At 37.9% G+C, this 22,967-nt stretch overlaps 5 protein-coding genes across 8 annotated transcripts; 3 read left to right on the top strand and 2 right to left on the bottom strand.

The window, feature by feature from the left end:
• Positions 1-1,351: 1,351 nt before the first annotated feature.
• Reg-5 (Rhythmically expressed gene 5) lies at positions 1,352-4,630 on the top strand. The gene is made up of 4 exons (XM_011303666.1): positions 1,352-2,236; positions 3,237-3,408; positions 3,477-3,569; positions 4,131-4,630. The coding sequence occupies exons 1-4, from the start codon at positions 2,126-2,128 to the stop codon at positions 4,496-4,498; spliced, it is 744 nt and encodes a 247-aa protein (XP_011301968.1). The 5' UTR covers positions 1,352-2,125; the 3' UTR covers positions 4,499-4,630.
• A 403-nt stretch (positions 4,631-5,033) lies between these two features.
• On the bottom strand, positions 5,034-7,589 carry Nup43 (Nucleoporin 43kD). The gene is made up of 5 exons (XM_011303665.1): positions 7,292-7,589; positions 7,011-7,115; positions 6,536-6,934; positions 6,192-6,438; positions 5,034-6,113 (listed from the first exon to the last, which is right to left on the bottom strand). The coding sequence occupies exons 1-5, from the start codon at positions 7,403-7,405 to the stop codon at positions 5,941-5,943; spliced, it is 1,038 nt and encodes a 345-aa protein (XP_011301967.1). The 5' UTR covers positions 7,406-7,589; the 3' UTR covers positions 5,034-5,940.
• Positions 7,590-7,612: 23 nt separating this feature from the next.
• On the top strand, positions 7,613-9,387 carry LOC105265883 (N(4)-(Beta-N-acetylglucosaminyl)-L-asparaginase). Of its 3 annotated transcripts, none has more exons than XM_011303662.1 (6): positions 7,613-7,653; positions 7,842-8,062; positions 8,145-8,301; positions 8,382-8,607; positions 8,695-8,993; positions 9,072-9,387. In XM_011303662.1, the coding sequence occupies exons 2-6, from the start codon at positions 7,936-7,938 to the stop codon at positions 9,331-9,333; spliced, it is 1,071 nt and encodes a 356-aa protein (XP_011301964.1). In that variant the 5' UTR covers positions 7,613-7,653; positions 7,842-7,935; the 3' UTR covers positions 9,334-9,387. The 3 variants fall into 3 exon arrangements, with proteins under 3 accessions (XP_011301964.1, XP_011301966.1, XP_011301965.1); XM_011303664.1 differs by having other exon boundaries at positions 7,623-7,653; positions 7,998-8,062; XM_011303663.1 differs by having other exon boundaries at positions 7,630-7,653; positions 7,894-8,062.
• A 397-nt stretch (positions 9,388-9,784) lies between these two features.
• On the top strand, positions 9,785-19,772 carry Nrx-IV (neurexin-4). Of its 2 annotated transcripts, none has more exons than XM_011303660.1 (8): positions 9,785-10,049; positions 10,803-10,898; positions 13,939-14,135; positions 14,715-14,856; positions 15,005-16,192; positions 16,264-16,593; positions 16,727-17,032; positions 17,321-19,772. In XM_011303660.1, the coding sequence occupies exons 1-8, from the start codon at positions 9,989-9,991 to the stop codon at positions 18,799-18,801; spliced, it is 3,801 nt and encodes a 1,266-aa protein (XP_011301962.1). In that variant the 5' UTR covers positions 9,785-9,988; the 3' UTR covers positions 18,802-19,772. The 2 variants fall into 2 exon arrangements, with proteins under 2 accessions (XP_011301962.1, XP_011301961.1); XM_011303659.1 differs by lacking the exon at positions 13,939-14,135 and adding an exon at positions 13,099-13,295.
• CTPsyn (CTP synthase) lies at positions 19,693-22,672 on the bottom strand. Its single transcript, XM_011303661.1, has 2 exons — positions 22,392-22,672; positions 19,693-22,067 (listed from the first exon to the last, which is right to left on the bottom strand). The coding sequence occupies exons 1-2, from the start codon at positions 22,555-22,557 to the stop codon at positions 20,422-20,424; spliced, it is 1,812 nt and encodes a 603-aa protein (XP_011301963.1). The 5' UTR covers positions 22,558-22,672; the 3' UTR covers positions 19,693-20,421.
• Between the last annotated feature and the right edge of the window lie 295 nt (positions 22,673-22,967).

Below are 22,967 nucleotides of genomic sequence, written 5' to 3'. Positions count from 1 at the left end.
TATGTGCCACCGTGGAATTATGTCAATGAACATATGACGCATTTCCACGTTTCAGTGAATTGAAAATAGATAGAGATGTTATATCACATTAATAGCACTTGTCAAATAGTTTACAGTGAATGATTGGTGAGTTTACGATATATTTAGTGAGAACCTGATCGTAAAATCGCACACGCAACTGGAAATTCCTGGGAGTCTTGGAGATGGCCACTACATATGGGCAAACTGTTCGATAATCCTCGAAGCCGGAAGTGAGAGGCAGTATCGTAGTGTGACAAGTCCTTCTGGGATTTATTTTTCAACTGGCGCCCTACAGATTCTTCTTAGGCATCGTCATGGCTTTTATGCGCTACAACAATACTATTTTCACAGGGAATCGGATTACGCATTACGATTCAACGTGAAGAAATATTTTTACAAGTGCTTATTACGAGTAACATCCATATCAACATCAACTCGAGCAATCTCTGCATAATTCTGTTATACGTCAATGCTAAAACAACATAATCATTAAATCATTAAATCCATTTCCTTTGATCCAAGAATGTTGGCTTGAGAGATTAGGTCACGTAGAGGTGAGTGGAATTGCCCTGACATGAGGTTCTTGGGATTTCCCCGACTCATCCGGAATAGTCGGGTCAGCACTTAATAATAATCTGTCGGCTGAAAAACACTATACCGTCGACAATGGCCCCCGGTATTTATGAGCCTTTTCCAAAATTAATTCCTAATGTTTTTCATACACCAATTAAACTATATTCTAAATAAAATAACAAATTTATTCAATTGATATTAATCAACGAATTCATTAACAATTAGTGCTCCTTCTTTTTCGCCAACTTGATGGCTCATTGTCTGTTGATGAAGACTGATCAACAACAAGTATTTATTTGTGGCGATGATAATGTAAAGAATTCCGCAATCGACACTATGAAAAATCATCATCACTTATTTAGCTGAATGTGCAGTTACATAACAGCATTCTATCGTGTCTCGTTCTATTTGCAGTCCTGTGAGTCTTCCTCGTGAGTCATCAACAGTCCAAAAGGGAAATCATCTTCAAATAGTCCCATGAATCCCCACAATTTTTCGTACCGTTTACAAAGGAGATAAAGATTGAATGAATGGGAGACCCATCTGCACAATTTCTCGCGATAGGTATCGCATACGCGCCAGCCCATGTCGGCCAATTTGAATCTAAGGAGGAGAAAAATGAAGGATGCAATTCAACAATTGTACGGTGAATTTTTATGGGAACCTCAATGAATTGTCTGACATAACTCTTACATTTTTTATAACCACAATACTTATCATTTTACATAAAAATTGGTTTTATAAAATAACGACAACTCTCCTGAGCGCGTCACAATTTTCCTCGATAATTACGTATTATTTTATGTCTAAAGGAAGACATTCTGGTCCAGTTAATTGCGAATTTAATAATCTTCATCTCTGAAAATAATAGAGAAGCGCAAAAAAAAAATGGAAAATTATTGCTCCATCCATAACTTCACTTCTAACAAGTTTTTTTTGTTGTCTAGACAAGACAAAACAAAATAACTTGACCTGCGCAAGCAGTATTCTGGAATTCACCAAAAATCCAACATTCCTTCAGATGGTTTTTTTTTTTTTTTTTAAAAAACAACAATCTCGTGGATACATGAAGTGGATGTGGTTAATTCGGTGAGGTTGATAGTTTTTTTGAATTGGTAAGGTTTGTGAAGTTATGGGCAAAACATAGGGGAGGATTCCTAATGAGACAAGCAATTTCACAGATGTTTCTGGTGTGTGGAATTTGTGATATTGAAGCGGATGTTGAGGAATAAACAGACTACTACTAGGAGCGTCATGACGGAGATAGGTCGCGATGATGGCGATGATGGTCGCGACAGGCGGCAGATACCTGAGGCCCAGGTGGTGGGAGGATGGCTAAACGTCGCCCATCCGCACATAAAACCCAACAAACTACTAGTTCCACCTCAGTTCGCCTTCAACATTCGTTTCCAATAGTTGCCATTCACCAAAACACTTGTTTCATCTTGCCAAACTTCTGCATTCCCTCAAATTAAACAATTGGATTGTGAACAAGTGATTTTTGTGATTAAAATCAGTGACAATTTAAAAAATGCACAAACTAATTGAGATGATTATGGTTCTCGCCCTGACTACTGTCTGGGCAGTTCGAGTAGATAGCTCCGCTATTCCCATGTGGGAATTTCTCTCCAGAGATGAGAAGGTGTGTATAAAAAATCAATGAAATCATTCCTTGTGTACCGAATAGAGAGTCCATTTTAATAAATGCAATAACTCAGAATGAAATGTTCAGTCAGAAAGTTAACCAGGCTCAACAGAGAGTCGCTCGTTGAGCTTTTACAAGTCTGCCTTACTCAACTGTCAAGTTCAAACTGTCAAGCTCTCCTCTCTCATCCAAATAGACCGAAACCAGTCAATATCTCGTATCTCGTCATATGTTTTTATTGTACCATTTTTAAATATCCTCTTGTAAATGATCTTCAATTTCTGTTCACGGTATAGCAAGTTTATGAATTATCTGGGAAAAATTATAAAAACCTACTGTTGACAAATAATCATATAATAATCATGGAAAGCCGTGAATATGTATTATTTAAAGTATTTTTGTTTTGGCATTTACAATGGGTGCAAAAATCAATTGTCACTTTCTCTCAGTTTCCGGGAATATTGAGGACCCAGGAGAACAATGCCCTGTACATTAGCCGCGTCAAAGTGTCACATGAATAAATATATAAATGTAAAAAATCTCTAAAGAGAGAAATGTTAGGATCAATTTATTTATAACAAAATTTGTGGATGTAAGACAAAAATTCTGTTATTTCTCTGACAGAGAAATTACGGAGAAATGAAAATATTTTATTTTATTGCAAGCAATAAAAATGCTGAATGCTATGACAATGTGTCAATGAATTTTCGTAATCGAATACGATTGAGTCTCTATTGTGAAAATAAAGGCTAAAAAGAAAGGAGTAAAACTGTTACGACGCACTGTGCGTGATACGGACTGCAGATCTACTGTACATATGTGACACGCATTTGTAACTGTCTGTTATACATTACTGAGTTTCACCGGACGCCATTTGAATTTACCAATTTGTGAAACATCGCTTGAATCAGAAAGAGTGAAAGATACTTGTAGTTAATGCTACAAGCTACGTTCGCTGAAGAATATATCTAATTTGTAGAAATTTATTTTGTTCAAGATAAGTCATCTCTATCGGTTGTTCAGTAAGCGAGTGATGGATTACTGTCAGAAATCTTCTATGCCTGATTGCAATAAAAATCTTATGGTCATGGGACTTAGACAGCTCGCTAATATGAATGATAATGAAATGGACAGACTGGATCCTTATCAAAGAGATGCTGACGATATGAGTGAGGATTTTTTTTTCTCTCAACTTTTTTTTTCCAATCAACAATTCCTAATAATTTATTTATTCCAGTCTGGAAAGCTGTATTCGGTGACAATCGAGTAACTTCTCACGTACCCCAGGAGAAACAGGACAATTATTACACCACCGACAACGAGCCTCTAGGTAAATATTAATTTGCCAATCTCACTTCGATTCCCGTGACCAAATTCCCTGAAAATCATCAATAACCCACGTACGTACAAGTCACGAACGAGGTCACTTGTCTCAGAGACTCTTTCTATAAGATTTTAGCTTTCACAATTTCACTTTGGCCCAAATCACTCTTCATAAAGCAGTCTGAGGATTGTTGATTGTTGATTCGGTAAGTTGACATTCAACACGTCAAAAATTATGCATTCTGAATTGATAAATGATTTACTATATTATATGGATAAATGTGGTCGCTCAAAATAAAAAAAAAAATAAAGAAAGAGAAAGAAGTGAAGTGATGACTGCCATAGATTAGTGCAATAAACTGGGATTTTCAAAGATGCATGAAAATTCTCAGGGTCGACAAATTATTTTTAGTCTCGCATTGTCATTGACAACTGATTGACCTCGATGGCAGGCAGCTTCCTTGAATGGAACTATTTCCTCTGACTTTTAGACGCTCCCTTGACCGAAATAATGGAAAAGACCTCTTGATAGGTATTTATAAGTGTGGCTTGCCTCTTTTGCATGCAGTTGCGAGTGGAAGTGAGCATAATTGTCTTGGAGAGGATTCTGAGGACAGCGGTGGCCCATACCTGGTGGGGCCGATGGTCATTCGAGTTTTTCCCGACGGACGTCCGGTGCCCGAGGACGAGCACCGACCCTTACCTCGGGACGAGGACCTCGACGAGTTCAAGAACTCCGTGCCATCGCTCGCCGAGAATGAGAGACGCGAGATCTATAAGAAACCCTATGGCTTACTCAAGAGGAACTCACTGGTGAAAAGTGCACAGTGGCCAATCTTTCCCCCTCCCAATAATTATTATCGGGCTAATCCCCTCTTTCGCACACTTCGCATGCCCCAGACCATCAACACGAGCATCTTTCGTTATTCTGAGTAGAATAGAAAGGGACGTGATCATTGAGTTCCGAAGAGATGAGCAAAAATTTCTTGAGGTTCAATATTTTTCTTTGGAAATTTCGCTACATTTATTAAAATTTACCATTTTTCACTATTTATTTCATGAAAAATGCATGGAAAAAATCGCAAATTTGTCAATTTTTAGAACAATTATGCCATTAATTGATATTTTTTCGTCAGATTTGCATTGAGAATGAAAAGTTCATAATTTTTTCCCCTACATAGATTTTAATGACGCTCTCTTGAAAATTACTAGTCATTTGTACATGAAATTTTTCATTATTTTCATCAGTGTATCTTGGAATATGTGAAGGATGTAAAAAAAAAAATCTGCATCTTTTTGTGTGGGCTTTACAGAGGTGCGAAAAAGGTTTTCATGAAATTTTTCCAACTCCTCCGCATTCTTGGATATTTTGCTAATATTAAATTATCATTTAAATTCCCTCATCTTTCACTGACTCTACGATTGACGACTGGTCGGCGACAGAAAATTAATCATATGAAATCACCGGCCATGAAAGAAACCATAATCTCATTGTATTTATTTACCCCCACGTAATTTACATATGAAATGTAGAATAGTCAGATATAATCCACTTGTACATAGCTCATCGCATCATTAGGCATTTGTTTCATCATTTTTATGGAAAATTGTGATATGCCATTGAGCCTTAACTTTTTTGATAATTTTTTCATTAAAAATGCCGGAAAAATAAATGTTAATCATTTTGAAAAACAACTTGGTGCGAAATTGAACGGCCATTACGCCTTACTTTCATTATAAATTTACTAATTATCCAATTGATTGGGTGAATTTTTCTCACGCAATCAATTATTTTGCGTATGTCATATTGATAATACAATGATTGGATGTTTTATTGAATCGTATCCCAACATTGGGAAAATTAAAACGAAATTCTTACTCTTCATTGTCGTGAATCAGCTTCGTATTAGTAGCATTTAACTGATTTTCAACCTTATTGTAAATATTTATTATCTGAGAAAATAAAAATAAAATTATGGATTATACCCTAAAATAGTTGTTTTTATATATTGATTGATTTTACCAGGGACTTTGATTTTTTTTTTAACTATTAAAAAATGAATTATTCCTGCTATTATTATTTCCTCATGAAAAAAAATTAAGCTCAAACAGGAGAGATTGATATTTTTGCCGCTTGTACTCTCTACGTTTGCTAATATATTGCTCTCAGCCGGGACCGGGAACTCAATGACAAAGATGAGTATGTCTTCTAAGTCGCAGACGACAATAGCCAGGCTTTGTCGCAGCGAAGGGTCTGATAGTCGCGAATGAGAAGCCTCAGTAAAACTTACACCTCTCATTATTTTCGCGTTTATTGTTATTATCATTATTATTATTATTATTATTATTAGATTGTAAAAAATACATAAGTAGAATATTTACACAGCAATATTTCTGACGACGTACATAGCTTCGTTATCACAACCGAAGAGCAAAGTAGACCTGTCGATGTCGATGCTGTTGATGGGCTTGTGCATTGGAGAGCATAGGGCCGAGACATTCATCTTCCCATCGATTCCTCTGGTCGTTAACCAGTGGTTGTCGCCTCCATCTAAAATCATTACGTAAATTGATATTTGATATTTTTAATGGATAATAAAGTGCCGTCGTTATCCAGTTGAATAATTACTTAATTTCAATTTCGATCCTTGGATGTCATTCCAATGCCACAATTCTCCATTTATCGAACTGGTGAATAAATTATCAGGCCTATCTGGATGAAACATAACTTCTGCAATAGCTCGAGAGTGTGCGAGCAGTTGGGAAATGGGGTAAGTACTCTGTCGAAGGTCCCAGACGCTCAAACTGCCATCGCCACCACCTGCTGCCACGATATGCCTCTGGGTTGGATGATGGGCGATATCTGTTGCCTCTGTCTGAGATACATGAGGAAATCGTCATTTTTTCACATGAATGTATAATTATCGTTTTTTTACAAAAAAAAAAAAAAAAAATGGTTATGATGATAATGACCTTAAGTTGATCGGGCAGCATGAAAGTGGTGGCTGGTGTATCTCTATCATTTGTCAAGTCCCAGAGTTTCATATGACCCCTGCTGTTACTCGTGAGTATTTCATTGTGTCTCAAAAAATCGATGCACACGAAGGAGCAGCTATCAGCATTCTCAATAGTCCTCACAGGCTTTTTTTCCTGGGCTGTTAGGAGATTTATCCTCCCATCCTCGCCAACAGTCGCAATGTCCTGATTGAAAGTGGCCAGTGCTGTACACGCGGCGCTATCTCCAGTGCTGAACCGATGGATCAACTCCCAGGACATGAGATCTCTGAATTCAGCGTAGGGGGACTCGTTTATCCCCAGCAATTTCACTGAACCCATTGAAGAGGAAGCTACGAAGGCATTTTTGTCTATAAACTAAAATTCGTTACAATTAGCCGACAACAATGATTCTCCGTTCGCATCCTCTGATCAATAAATCAGTGCAGCTTACTTCAATTTCTGTGACGTCCCCATGAAAGGAATAGGTGGAGTCCACCACTGGGTAGGTCTCGTCGTCCTCGGAAGTCTCGAATGTCCAATGGATGATATTGTTGATCTGTTTATATAAGAATCATTGAATGATCATTTAATTGTTAATGACTTGTAGATCATACGGCAACTCTGAGAGAGTGGAAAAAATGTTTCATTTGAAAGACCTTGGTAATTTCATTGGGGTAACTTGAGCGGTGAAGAAAAAGGTCGGAATTTTAAATATTTTGAAGGTTAACTCACGGGGTTGTCCCAACTGCCAGTTATGAACGACTTGGCCTCAGTAAAATTCTCTCTTCGCCACCTTATTTTGGAAATTTTCTCAGAAGTAAATGTACCCTGAATATTTTCCCCCATTTTACAACCGAATATTCAACTAAATTCAATTCAATTCTGATGGATCAACCAGACATTATAAGGGACATGAGCAACACATACGGCAAATTAGAGGCTCAGTTCTGGGTGGTATGAGTGATCCCATCGGCCTCGTAGTACCTCACCCCAAGAGAGAGATGTGCGCCACACGCAATGGGGCTGTCTGCCCGCCAGCCGACTCGGTAACTGCCTCAGTAGCACTGCCACTCTCAGAGGGACCAGTCAACGAGGTGAATGTTATTTTCTGCCTTTCGAAATGCGTTTTTGTTTTTTTTTTATTATAACGCAGAAAGAATATATAATGGCAAATAATAATTATATATATATATGGCCATGTCTTGCTTTCTTATCAAACAATACAAAGTCCTCATATCAGTCATGCAATAACAGCACTTTTATTGGTGTTCTCTTTTCCAAGATATCTGGTTGTATTTCTTGAGCAGTTAAGAACGGATCGTTTGTTCCCACAGACATATCTGTCAAATTACTACTGTACTTACGGAGAAAACTCAATGATGAGTATTACAATAGGAATTTTATGTTTCATCACCTACTCTCATCATCTCGTTAACAGCCAAACTACTCCCAATGGTCCTATGGTGGTAATAACTTGGGATTACCAGGATGCAACGGACCTTGGTAAGATTCAAAATAATAGTGGGCTTCATCGATACAAATGTTTAAAGAAATTTGAAATTCAAATATTTACAATACATTGTAGCCTGGAAAGTTCTCAATGAAGAGAAGAAAAGCTCTATCGATGCTATTGAGGCAGCAGGGAGTCTGTGCGAGGAGATGCAATGCAGGACTACAGTTGGTTATGGTGGAAGTCCTGACGAGGCTGGAGAAACTACTCTGGATGCTATGATAATGGATGGGTAGAGCAAGTTTTTTGAGTGTCTTCTTTTACATTTGTTTGAGAATTGGCTTACGTTAGAACTGTGTTGTTGGGTTTCAGGGTAAATATGGACGTTGGAGCAGTTGGAGGTATAAGGAAAATCAAAAGTGCCATATCAGTTGCAAGGAAAGTACTGGAAAATACAAAACACACTCTATTGTGTGGAGATCAGGCCAAAGAGTTTGCTGTGAAGATGGGATTCAAGGAGGAATCACTGACCACCAATTCTTCGATTGATATGTGGCAGAAATGGAAAGCTAACAATTGTCAACCAAATTTCTGGAAGGTCGGAGGAACGTTTAGCAAGGGTTTTACATTTTTATTGACTCGTTCCTTTCTTTATATAATATTATTAAATAATTGGCAATTTCAGAATGTCTCTCCGGATCCTTCAAAGTCGTGTGGCCCTTACACTCGAAAAGAGCAATCGTGTACATCATATGACACAAGTAACCTCATCTGTGGAGAAGATAATCATGATACCATTGGAATAGTAGCAGTCGACATTAATGGAAGGATCGCTGCAGGGACCTCTACCAATGGGGCCAGGTACAAGATTCCTGGACGCATTGGGGACTCACCCATTCCAGGGTCAGGTGCCTACGCGGATCAACAAGTTGGAGCTGCTGCTGCAACTGGCGATGGCGATATTATGATGCGATTTGTACCGAGGTCTTTATTCTTATTAGTTATTGATTTATTTATTTTTCACTACTGTTGAAAAAAAAAACGTCTATTTTTTTGTGCTAGTTTTCTTGCTGTTGAAGAAATGCGTCGTGGTGCAACCCCAACGGCAGCAGCTGTGAAAGTGATAGCAAGAATTGTCAAACATTACCCAACATTTACTGGTGGAGTCATTGCAATTGATACCAATGGAAAATATGGTGCAGCTTGTAATGGTATACCATCTTTTCCATTTTACGTTGCTAATTTAGCTCTGGGAAAAGCAACCCGTAAGTCTGTTTCTTGTAATAATTTGGTCAAACCTCAACCAGGAGTAACCATTATATAAGTACCTTTTTATTTTTACATATATTTGTTATAATAAATATAATCAGACAACAAATAGTGGTTGATGAAATTTATTATTATATTAATATTTTCTAAAGAGAATCGGCCAATTCGACTAGCCATTTTGAGCTTGCATCAATATGAAAATATATATTACATGATACAATATAATATATATATATATACAATACACAATATTCCGAATTTCCAGTGGTAAGAGTACAATACCAAGCCCTGTTTATCCGCTAAAAATTACTTTTTCTTTTTCACACAATTCCTTTAGTAAAAAAAAAACATCAATTATCATTCTGAAATTAATTATCTGACAGCGGGATTGCTACTGAGGCAGTTACCGAGTCGGCTGACGGGTAGACACCCCCATTGCGTGTGGCGCCCTCCCTCTCCTGGGGTGCAGTACTACGATGCCGCTGGGGTCACTCAAACCCCCCAGAACTGAGTCTCTACTTTAGTCAATCCTCTTTGCTGGGGTGTATGCCCGTCAGTCGACCAGCTCCTCGAGCTTCACATCTCGTACTTCACTCCTCGAGCGTCACACTGTCGGACTAGCTTCCCTCCAGATGAGAACAGCTTCCCCTTACTCTCAGTAGCTCTTTGATTCAGTTAAGATACAGTGAAAAACGTTAAGACATGTTACAATGAACAAAATTTTGGGCCTCGGATTTTTTCTCTTGACTATCGCCGTGCCGGTAGCCTCCTGTAAGTACAGATAATATTTCCTAATAACAATTTATAACAATAACATTTTTTCATGAATCCCTATATATGATGAGTGTTACGAAGTGAGGTCACAGGACCAAGCTCACCACTCAGTGAGTCTTACTATTTTAAACGTAAAATCAAAATTGAATTGTTGTTAATGGGTTAGAAATTGTGCGCTAGAGAAAAAAATTATCTGTGCCATTTAAGGGGGCCAAATCTCCACATTGAGTTTCCATACCAATTCTTGCCTGATAACAATTTGTTTACGCTGATGAATATCATTAACGGATTTCTTTTCAACTTTTGTTTTTCACCTGACATATTTTCTTAGCGGGCAACTTGCTTAGAATGATTTGATTCGATTATATTGAATTAGGAGATTGAACTCCACCGGCTTCTCTGCTACTGCATTTAATGGCAAAACGACGTCATCAATATAGGAAAAATACGAAATTGTTGAGTTTTTTTTTGCGATTGGAGTATATTTCCTTTTTTGATTCATGGCTATATTTTTCACCTACTAAATTTCGCGTGTAAAAAAAAATCTATTACCTCGCATTAAAAAAACGACTTGTCATCCACGCGAATACACTCTTAGAATGAGAAATACGGGCCTCGCATGAGTTATTACATTTTATAGATCACACAGTGTTTCATCGTCATAGTTACCTTGCATGTCTGATAACTATTCAAACATCCCGTATTCTTCATTCGTGATTATTTTTATACTTATTTAGGATATATTTTCAGATGATTATGAATGTAATCAACCACTACTGCAAAAGGCCCAGTTGAAGGCAACGTCCTACATGCCGGATAGAGAACCGAAAGATGCCCGATTGAACGGTGTGTACATGTTTCATAGCCAATGGACTTATTTCAATTCATGAATGTATCTTGCAGTAGAAAGATTACTCGATAGTTTAACTGCTCGCCCTTCGATAAACTAGATAGAGAAACCTATATTGATTTGGCATTCTCATTGTACTTGTGAGAAATGTCAAGCACTGTCGTCAATTCATTCAGCCACGTACAATTGTCCGCTCTAGATGTACAATCATTGACCCACTGACTTGCTCATACAATCAGAGGAGAGAGTGAAAAGTAGCGTGAATGTATACAATTTTTTAACTCAATCGGGAACTAAAAAACGTTTCGCAGAAAACTTACAATTGAAAATTGATTGAACGATATTCAGAGAATGAGTCAGATCATCTGTTTGCTTCAGGTGACTGTTAAGTAATCCCAGGAAGGAAAACATTACCGAGTGATTCTAGGAATTATCAACGACCAATCCCAATCACTCAACTAATAAAATTTATTAAAACAATTAAATATTCTCCTAAGCGTTGTGAAAATTCCATCAGCAGTGTGGATCGTATGATTAAATAGAGTGTATTTAAATTGTCTCGAACTAAATCATTACACTATGCATAACCAAACGCCGTTAGTGAAACGCTCAATTAAATAGATAAAAAAAAAATAATTTGATGATAAAAAGCACGTAGAGTGATTAAGAAAATGACAAAGACAAGTGTGAGATGGGCCTTCAATTGGGGGGAGTGGTCCCCGTCGGACAAAGAGTTGAAACTCGCCATTTCCTGTGTACAATTGGAAGAGAAGGAGAGACTAGGTAAATTTGTCTTCCGGAAGGAATTAAGGGCCTCATTAATTGGTCGCCTCCTCATGCGGAAGTTCATCGCTGACTCCACCAATATACCTTTCGACAAAATCGAGCTGGCGAGAGACGAAATTACAGGAAGACCATTTTTGAAAAATCCAATGACTTCCGTGAGTTTCAACATCTCCCACCAAGGCAATTACACAGTTCTAGCTGGTGAAATGGAAGCTTGTAGAATCGGAGTAGATGTTATGAAGGTAGAATACTCCGGGGGCAAGTCACTCCCCGAATTCTTTCGAATAATGTCCCGAAATTTCTCCCCATCAGAGTGGAAGGAGATCAAGGGAACTATGTCTACCCCAGAATCTAAACAAATAGCCATGTTCTGCCGACACTGGGCTCTTAAAGAATCTTACGTCAAAGCTCTCAGTATTGGATTAACTGTAGATTTAAAGAAATTGGATTTTCAAACTCAATCAGATTTAAATGACAAGGATGTCGTTAGCGACACCATTCTTTATAAAGGAGAAATTAAAGAGAATTGGATTTTTGAAGAAACTTTGATTGACTGCGACCATTGCGTTGCAGTTGCTTTGGAAATGAGAAATGAGATAAATCACGCGAATAATCATTTCGTTAAGTTGAAATTCGAGGATTTGGTCAAGAGTGCTATTCCGCTGCATGCGGAGGATGATGAGTACTGCAAGAATTATTTTAAAAAAAGTGAAAGGCCATAGGCCAGATATAATGCAGACCATTTAATTGATGATTATTCATGGAAGTTAATGTTTAGAATATCTTTGTGATAAATTAGGTGATTGATTTGAAGTTCAAACGATTGTACGCAAGATGGTCAGTGGGCAAATAAAACGGATACTTGTAATGTGAAAAAAATGTAATTAGTGGGCTTCGTTGAAGGGCTTTGATAAAGAACCTCCTTCATTAGCTCCGATCCTCTGGTGCATTTACATATTTGCCCTGTGCTTTTCGTTGAGTGTAGGCTATTGTGTTGATTTATACATTTTTCAAAGGCTCTTTCTAAAAGACATTGATTGATTTTGATATTTTTAAATCTGAAGGGTATATATATTCAGTAGGGAAATAGTAAAAATCACATGCTTCAGCAAATATTGGATATAATATGGGGAGATAAATTTTTTAATTAATCATAAAAATTACAGTGAAAACTTGATACAATTTATTACCCCCAGAGTTACTACTGCTTTTACTACTGAATTCTTCAATACACAAACATTTTTGCCAAAATTTTGACAAACTACTGTGCTACTGAATATCACCACTTCCATATCAAATCTCGAATCAATAATTAAAAAATTCCAAAATGCCAATAAACAATTAAATACAAAAGGATGAGCTATTACATCTGAGTTGCATGCATGAGTAAGTAACATTGTTGTCGCCTAGGCGAGAAAGCATGGACATCGGCCAGCTCTCATAGCTATCAATATCTGATTATCGACCTGGGTCAGTTAATGAACGTCGTAGCTATTGCGACCCAGGGACGTAATAACAACGGAGAATACGTTACGGAGTATTCGATCAACTATGGGACCAATGATCTTGACTATGTCGACGTCAAGGAAGAAGGAGGATACCCCAAGGTAAACTATTGGTATCCAAAGTCCTTTTATTCAATCACCAATTGATTTATCTTATTCGCTGATGAGCACTGATGAGAATTTTAATGAGGATTCACAAGGACTATTGGAGTTATATAATAAATAATGTGGACAACATTTTCACCATCTGTTTTTCCACGATCAACGGGAGCGGGCATGAGTGAATGTATCTCGGGAATTTCTGGGGAATTATATGACTAAAGTATGACTAACAAATTCCATAGCATTGTCACGTGGAATGAGTAGTGCATGATTGTATTTTGCGTATATTCCTGCTTGCATTCCTCTATCCATAGAAATTCGACTTTTATTTATTTTACTTATGAATTTGAAAAGTTGATATGGAGAAATAATGGAGAAATATGGAGGGATGATGAAAAAGTTGGGCGATCTTTTTTTTTTTTTTTTTTCAATTTGGCTCACTCATTAGCTAATTCACCTTATTTTGACCTTTCTTTTCCCTATACTCATTTAAATTATTCAATTTATTCTGATTAGCTGATTATTAACTTGTTAATTTTGGAACAGTATTTTGATTTAATTTCTTTTCCATCTAACCACTCCATACATATAAACTTTTTCATCTCTTCCTCACACTTGGATATTGGGTACTGGGTATTTCTAGGGTATAGTGCTTGGACACCAGAAGATAATTCTTACAATCAGCATCTTACTGTGGACTTGGGGGAGAGATGTGAAATAAGGAGTATTGCAACTCGTGGACGTGCGAGTACAAATGAATTCGTTACTGAATATATTGTAGAATATTCAGACGATGGCAACGCCTGGACTAGTTATGAGAGTCAGGACGGTATTGAAGAGGTACTTGTTGAAATTGGATGCTTTAATTAGCTCGTCAATGTTCATTGGGGAGAAGAAGTAAATTTATCCCCCACACAGGGGATAATAATCAATAATTCAATAAGTCAACCAAGTATTTTTATCGAGTCTATTGAAAATATCTCATTTAAAATTCCAATTTTCATTGATAACAGGCGCATTGAAATCATCACCTACTTAAAGCTATTTACCGCTTGGCTATCGAATTAATATTCCAATATAGTTCATGCAAAATTATTATTATATATACATATATGCACTCATCTGGTTTCATGACTTTCTTACTCAACTATTTATTGTGGTTTCAACTGTGATACGTCTGGAAAATAACAGAATGGGTAGAGTAACAAACAAATAGCAAATAAATAAAACATTCATAAAAAAAAAAAATCTAAAGTGACCCATTAAGCGACCCCAGTATTCTCATTAATTTTTATGGAATTATCATGAGTTAATAATGATATAACAGAAAACAGGTCAGAATGAATGAACATTGTAGTATAATTAATGAATCATTATAAAAAACGAGGAGTTTGATATGTATTTGCTTTTTACAACCAGATGTTCAAAGGAAATACAGATGCTGAATCGATAAAGCTAAACAAATTCGAAGTGCCTATTATAGCCCAATGGATCCGAATAAATCCGACACGGTGGCAGGATAGAATATCTATGCGTGTGGAGCTTTATGGTTGTGAATACAGTAAGTAACAATACCCCTGCATCAATGTCTGTTTTTTTTTTTTTATCTTTTTCTTTCCATCTAACCCATAGTGTTTGGTGATGCACAACTGGTGTTTCATAAGTGTGATAATAAATTTTTCCAATTACCGTAACATTCGCATCTACAGATGCTGATGTAATATCATTTCATGGCACCTCCCTTGTCAGCCTGGACCTCCTACGTGAGCCAATAGAAAGTGATCGTCACTCAATACGTTTTCGCTTCAAGACTAACAATGCCGACGGTGTGCTCCTATACTCACGAGGTAGCCAGGGGGATTTCATAGCAGTTCAATTACGTGACAATAGAATGCTATTGAACATGGATCTAGGCTCAGGACTAACAACAAGCCTCTCCATTGGTAGCCTCCTCGACGACAACATGTGGCACGATGTACTTATTTCGAGGAATAGAAAAAACATAGCATTTTCGGTGGATAGGGTGATAGTGAATGGTCGAATAAAGGGCAAGTTCCATCGATTGGATCTCAATAGAGCCTTCTATATAGGGGGGGTGCCGAATATACAACAAGGACTCGTTGTCACTCAAAATTTCTCAGGCTGCATTGAGAATCTTCACTTGAATAAAACCAATGTATTCAGAGAACTCAAGGATGCCGAGGCAACTGGGGAAAACCTGAAATATCATCGGATTAATACCATCTACAATTGTCCTCAGCCTCAAATCATTCCCGTAACATTCTTAAAACCAAGGACCTATGTCAGAATCAAGGGCTATGAAAGCGCTCTATCCCTTAATGTGTCCCTGGCTTTTAGAACGTACGAGGCCAAAGGAATGCTCCTTTTTCACCAGTTCACTACTCCAGGCTATATAAAAATGTTTCTCGAGGACGGTAAGATTAAAATTGAGATCCAAACAAAAGGCAATCCCATTGCTATTCTCGATAATTTTGAGGAGAGACTTGATGATGGCAAATGGCATCAGGTTATTCTGACTGTTGGGAAGAACAGTATTGTTTTGAATGTTGATAGAAGGCCGATGAGGACAAAGAGGGTCCTGGAGATGAGCACTGGACCGGTTTATTTGATTGGGGGTGGGATTTCGGGGATGGGCCCTAATGTGGGCTTTGTTGGGTGTATGAGACAGATCAGTATCGATGGAAATGTCAAGGCTCCTAGTGACTGGAAGGATGATGATTTTTGCTGCAAGAATGAAATTGTTTTTGATGCCTGTCAAATGCTTGATCGCTGCAATCCCAATCCTTGTAAACATGGAGGGATTTGCAGACAAAATTCCGATGAATTCTTGTGTGATTGCAGTAATACCGGCTATGCTGGAGCTGTCTGCCATACGTGTGAGTAAGACAATCATCATAATTTATATATTCAGGGCTTTGATTTTTATATTTTAACGGCATTTTTTTAGCTCTACATCCTCTCTCATGTGAGGCATACAGAAACACTAATACCGTTGATCAGAAAGCAGCAATAAAAATAGATGTTGATGGTAGTGGACCATTGGAGCCATTTCCAGTTACCTGCGAATTCCATCCGGACGGCCGAGTAATGACTTTAATTCGACACAGCAATGAATTACCAACGCCAGTTGATGGCTTCGAGGAGCCTGGTAGTTTCGTTCAAGATATCAATTATGACGCCGATCTTGATCAAATTGAAGCTGTCCTCAACAGGTCCAGTAGTTGTAGACAATGGATCAATTACTCTTGCAAACATTCAAAACTTTTTAACAGTCCAGGTAAAGAATATTGCAAAAAAAAAACAACAACAACAACAACAACAACAACAAAAAATAAAATACAATCCTATTGTTGTCTAGATTTTGTTGTGCCATTATTATATAATCCCCATTCTGACATTATTGAAATCAGTTCCTCAGATGTCCTCATTTGAGCCCAGTTCCTGGTGGGTCAGTAGAAACAATCAAAAAATGGATTACTGGGGTGGCGCACTGCCAGGTTCACGGAAATGTGAATGCGGCGTGCTGGGAAATTGCGCTGATCCGACAAAATGGTGTAATTGTGATTCTGGATTAGAGGGGTGGCTTGAGGATGGCGGCGATATCACGGAAAAAGAATATCTTCCTGTACGACAATTACGACTTGGCGATACTGGTACACCATTGGACGAGAAAGAGGGTCAATATACTCTTGGCCCCCTTATTTGTGAAGGAGATGGTAAGAATAACGTTTTTCTTGTTCTATTCATCCTATTTACGCTTCATCATTTGCACGGCATGCCCTATTTTTACATTCTTTCTTATCAACGTTATGAGCGACCGAATTACCTTGGGAATATCTGGGTAGAAGAAGGACCTCTGAAATTCCAAGGGCTCGAACTATTTTAGGTATAAAAAAAATTAGGTGAAATTATTCAATCGAGAGCCTTTTTTTTTCACCACACACAACATGCAAATTAAATAAAAATTTAGTGAATTAATTGATGTTGGACATTTTAATTTGCAGACTTATTCAAAAACGTCGTGACATTTCGCATATCCGACGCAACGATAAATCTGCCTACCTTCGATATGGGACACAGTGGAGATATTTACTTTGAATTTAAAACAACGATATCCGACGCTGTGATAATTCATAGTACAGGCCCCACTGACAGCATTAAGATATCCATCACCAATGGAAATCAGATACAATTCCAATATCAGGCAGGTGATGGACCATTGACTGTGAGTGTACAGACATCCTCGATGCTGGCAGACAACAACTGGCATTCAGTATCTGTAGAGAGGAATCGTAAGGAGGCAAGGATTGTCCTGGACGGGGCTATCAAGAACGAGATCAGGGAACCTCCAGGCCCAGTTCGTGCTCTACATCTAACGTCTGACTTGGTTCTCGGTGCGACGACTAAATACCGAGATGGATTCGTTGGATGCATCAGAGCATTACTGTTAAATGGTAAACTCCAAGATTTAAGGAGACCTGGAAGACTTCCAACTTATGGGATAAGTGAGGGCTGCATCGGAAGATGTGAGAGTAATCCATGTCTCAATAATGGCACCTGTTACGAGAGGTATGATGGTTATAGCTGTGATTGCCGATGGACTTCATTTAAAGGACCTATTTGTGCGGATGAAATCGGCGTTAACCTCCGTCCCGACTCTATGATAAAATATGATTTTATGGGCACTTGGCGTTCCACAATATCGGAAAAAATTCGAATAGGTTTTACAACGACAAATCCACATGGTTTTCTCCTAGGTCTCTTTTCAAACATCTCCGGTGAATATATGACTATAATGATCTCTCGCAGTGGATACTTGCGAGTGGTCTTCGACTTTGGTTTTGAACGCCAAGAGGTACTATTCCCATCAAAAAACTTTGGCCTAGGACAATACCACGATCTGCGAGTCAGTAGAAAAAATGGTGGAGCAACGATGGTCCTTCAGGTTGACAATTACGAGCCCAAAGAATTTGATTTCGATATAAAGGCATCAGCCGACGCTCAGTTCAATAATATTCAGTATATGTACATTGGAAAAAATGAGTCCATGAGTGAGGGCTTTGGGGGTTGCATTTCACGAGTAGAATTCGACGACATTTACCCTCTAAAGCTGCTGTTTCAACAGGATGGACCTACCAACATTAGGTCATTTGGAGGATCAGTCAACGAAGATTTTTGTGGTGTTGAGCCCATCACTCATCCTCCCAATATCGTGGAAACTCGGCCCCCACCGGTTGTCGATGAAGAGAAAGTACGTGCTGCCTACAATGAGACTGACACTGCTATTCTGGGAAGTGTCCTGTCAGTCATAATTATTGCTCTCATTATTATGACTATTTTAATTGGTCGGTACATGTCCAGACACAAAGGAGAGTACCTGACACAGGAGGATAAAGGGGCTGAAATGGCTCTTGATCCTGACTCTGCTGTTGTTCATTCCACAACTGGGCATCAAGTGCAAAAGAAGAAAGAATGGTTCATCTGAGATTTCTCAGAGACTTGTCTGAATAGAGATTAGGTTTTTTTTTTTTTTTTTTGGTTAGAGGAAAAAATGCAACAATTTTGAAGTGAAACTTATTTGGCGGGGATAGTAAAAGTACATAAGGTGAAAAAATAGTAGTTGTTTTCAATTGAGGCAATCACTAATGTATCAATTTTTTGTTGTATTTTTTTCTGAAAGAAAGAGACTTGCACGGTGTAGAGTAATATACTCCATGATTTGGTGACTAATTAGAACCAAAGTTTTATCATTAGCTCAATGTGAATTCCATAATTTTATTTTCACAAAAATCATTCAGTGATGTGATAAATTGCACAATTTCAATTAGATCCTAGAAATGAATTTATTGCGATTTATCACTCCACTAATGAAATTATTTGATGAACTAATTAATATACTCATAGTTGTAAAATTTCCGGACTCAATTTTTTTTTTTATTTTATCATTGTTTGATAAGACTGGTGTGAGTAGAATTAGTAGGAGCAAGAAATTTAAAATAAATATGCATGAATTTGTTATTTTTAAGTAAAAGTAAACGCCGAAATGCCATAGAAAATACTTCAACGATGACAATGTAATGGTGCACCTTAACGGTGAGAGGATAATCTCTATTTTTCAGTTTCATTATTTCATATGTTGCAAATGAGTGCTAGACTGTTATTTTTTATTTTTTTTTTAATTTAATTTTCTCAGTATTGTAATTTTCACCGTCCAACAAAATTCTTTCAATCTCTTATTTAAATTAAATTTACTTTTTAATTCATTATATATTTTTATTTTTATTTGTCATAGGAATTTTCCACTCAAATATAACTCAGTAATAATGAATATTGAAATTATCAAATGAAATTATTAATGCAGAAGAAACTATGCAAATGAATTGTATATAAACAATATTTATAATTATTTATAATGATACAAAAAAAATGTAATAAACCAGTAATTTTGTACTGCAAGACGCCTTTCACATGTTCCACGTTTTCCGATCTTTGACAAATCTGGATTTCACGGAAATGAAATAATCAACGAGTAATCATGCAATTAAATGCATCACCGGACAACCAACTTCCCTACAATGATATATGATATCTTCGAGTCTGCGATTGAAAAAAAATATATCAAAATAAATAATGATGGTTTTACATCAGTACAGTAAAATTTCCGGTCAATTCAAGATTATTGTCTACTTTTTATTCTAACCAAGCAAAGAATAAGAAATTATATTTAATTCGACCCATAAGTTTCGAGACATTTTGTAAAATTAAAAAAAAAAATTTACATTACTCTAGACTAGATTGAAGTGCTGCTGAAAAATATATGACCCATAAAATATCCCTGGTGTCTCTTATAAAATCATGATCCCAGTACAAAAAATACATCATACGAAATTGTTGCCACAGCTCTTCAAGCCCTTGTACCTCTCGAACTTTTGTCCATATGAAAATCTTGTTGAAATTGTAAAAGAAATCTCCCCGGTACAAGATAATGATGAAATAAGTATAATGAAAAAATTAAATGGCACCCGAGAAATAATGATTATTTAAAAAAAATATTAAACCTAACTATCTAGCCCGCATCCTCGATACTGCTGCATGTGTCTGGAGTTTAATCCTCCTTATGGCCATTGGTCTGGAGTCCATTGCTGTTGGTTTTGGATTTTGCGTATGTATTGGCCATTACATGAGCGAGTATCTCATCATCCGAGTCATTATCACTCATCTGTCTAGGAGAGAGTCTGCACCCTCTAGCAAGATAAGACTTGAGTTTACCAACACTAGCCAGGATGAATCCCAGGAATGGAGGAGAAGGTTTGAGAGGCCTGGAGAGATACTCAGGATGATACTGTGTAGCAACGTAGTAGGGATGCCCTTCTAGCTCGATGATTTCCATCCTCTGACCCTCGTCATCGTGACCGACAAATTTGAGTCCCGCAGCTTCAAAATCATTAACGTACTGAGGATTGACCTCGTACCTGTGTCGATGCCTCTCCTCAATGCCATCGACATTTCCATAAAGCCTCTTAACAACACACGTATCAGACTTAAAGCTGGTTGTCCTCTTACCCAGCCTCATGGTGCCACCCATCTCCCCAGAGTTGTGCTCAGGCATATCGATCACCACTGGATGATTTGTCTTGGGATTGATTTCCGTGCTGTTTGCATCGGCCAAGGCGAGAACATTGCGGGCAAACTCGATAACTGCCACCTGTAGACCTAAGCAAATTCCCAACATGGGCTTTTTATTTGTTCTGCACCACTTGCAGGCTTCGATTTTTCCCTCGATGCCTCTCTTGCCGAAGCCCCCAGGGACGATCACTCCATCACTCTTGCAGAGCTTCTGCCAGGCCTCGTGATACAACACTGGGTCCTCTTGCTTTGTCTGTGGCTCTAAGCTGGCAGCTTCGATGTACGTCAATTGAAGCTTATAACCAACTTCTATCGAGGCGTGCTGCAGGGCCTTCGTTACCGAGGCGTATGCATCCTCCAATTTTGTGTATTTTCCAACTAGGGAAATATTCACCTCCTTACGCAGGTGGTCTATACGGTCTGCCAAATCGCGCCATTTTCGCATGAAGTGACGGGGACGGGGACTCCCGATATTCAATTGGAGTCGGTCGTTCAAAAACTCAATGACTCCCTGACTCTCCATTAGGATGGGTACACGATATATCGATGATAAATCATGAATTGTTATCACTTGCTCTGGGGCAACATGACAGAAATTTGAAATTTTCTCTTTGACTGCCTCGCCAATTGGATTCTCAGAGCGACAAACAATGAGATCAGGGGTGAGACCGAGTCCTCGAAGCTCACGAACACTTGCTTGTGTCGGCTTTGTCTTTGGCTCTCCAGACGAACGAGGCTGGGGCACTAAAGACACATGAGCAACGCAGAAATTCTCTTTCTGAACCCTGAATTGAAATTGGCGAAAAGCCTCGACGAAGGGCATTCCCTCAATGTCACCAATCGTACCGCCAAGTTCAACCACGCAAACCATGGGTTTGTCCCCATCTTCAGTTACTGGCCTGTTAGATACTTTTTCGACCCATTCTTGAATGGCATCAGTGATGTGCGGCACAACTTGAACAGTCTTTCCTAAATAATCCCCTCGCCTCTCTTTTGTTATAATGTGTTGATAGATCTTCCCAGTAGTAATATTATTATCTCTGTGTAGTGTTACATCTAAAAAACGCTCGTAGTTACCAAGGTCGAGATCAACTTCACCTCCATCATCAAGAACATAAACTTCACCTGTAATTGAAATTACAATAAAATTTTTAATTATTCACAAATTATTCAATAGATATAAGTGACTGTTGCAATAATATTAAAAAATTGGAAAATAAAATTGTTTGAGGTGGAATATTTGAGTTGGATTAACCCACGCGGGAAAAAAACGGCGCGCATCGCGCGCATCAATAAAGTACAAAATGGCCGAGAGCGAAAGAATGCCGCGTGCTCACCAGATTCTCACATTTCCCGACCAAATATTGAATGACAAATGCGCAGAATCCCACCCCAAAATCTTTCATAAGAATTTCAATTGAAATCATTCTGAGAATTACCATGTCTTACCATGTTCATAAGGTGAAAAAGTACCAGCATCTATATTTATATAGGGATCGATTTTAATTGAAGTAACGTGTATCCCACAATTTTTAAGAATAGTACCGAACGAACTGGCAATAACACCTTTTCCAACCCCACTGATTACACCCCCTGTGACAAGAATGTACTTCATATTGAATGATTGATTAACTTCGAATGAAAAAGCAATTTTTTTGCGATGAAGAGAATGAATATTGAAATGATTTTAACAAGTGCCAGACTCTTGACAGACTGGATCGACTAGGTGGAATACCGGAGTCTAAATCCCTTCAATGTCGCCTCCCATTGGTCAAACCACGTTGTGACGTACATGTGACGTCACTTCTCACATTTAACCTTGAGAATATCGCAAAAGTCAGTTTCTTCGATACATAGTTGGCAAGAATTAAAAATTGCGCACATTTACACTCAAGAAAATGGAGCTATCGTTCCGACCTGTGAGTCTTTTAAATTTGCCTACGATGCGAATATTTGTGAACAAATACATCCACTTCGTTACAGTAACGAATTAGTGCAAGCTATCTTTTCCACATTCACTCTTTT

This window comes from Fopius arisanus, unplaced genomic scaffold (assembly GCF_000806365.1).
Source record: "Fopius arisanus strain USDA-PBARC FA_bdor unplaced genomic scaffold, ASM80636v1 scaffold00033, whole genome shotgun sequence".
NCBI lineage: Eukaryota > Metazoa > Arthropoda > Insecta > Hymenoptera > Braconidae > Fopius > Fopius arisanus.
This window is presented reverse-complemented; position numbering and strand designations above follow the sequence as displayed.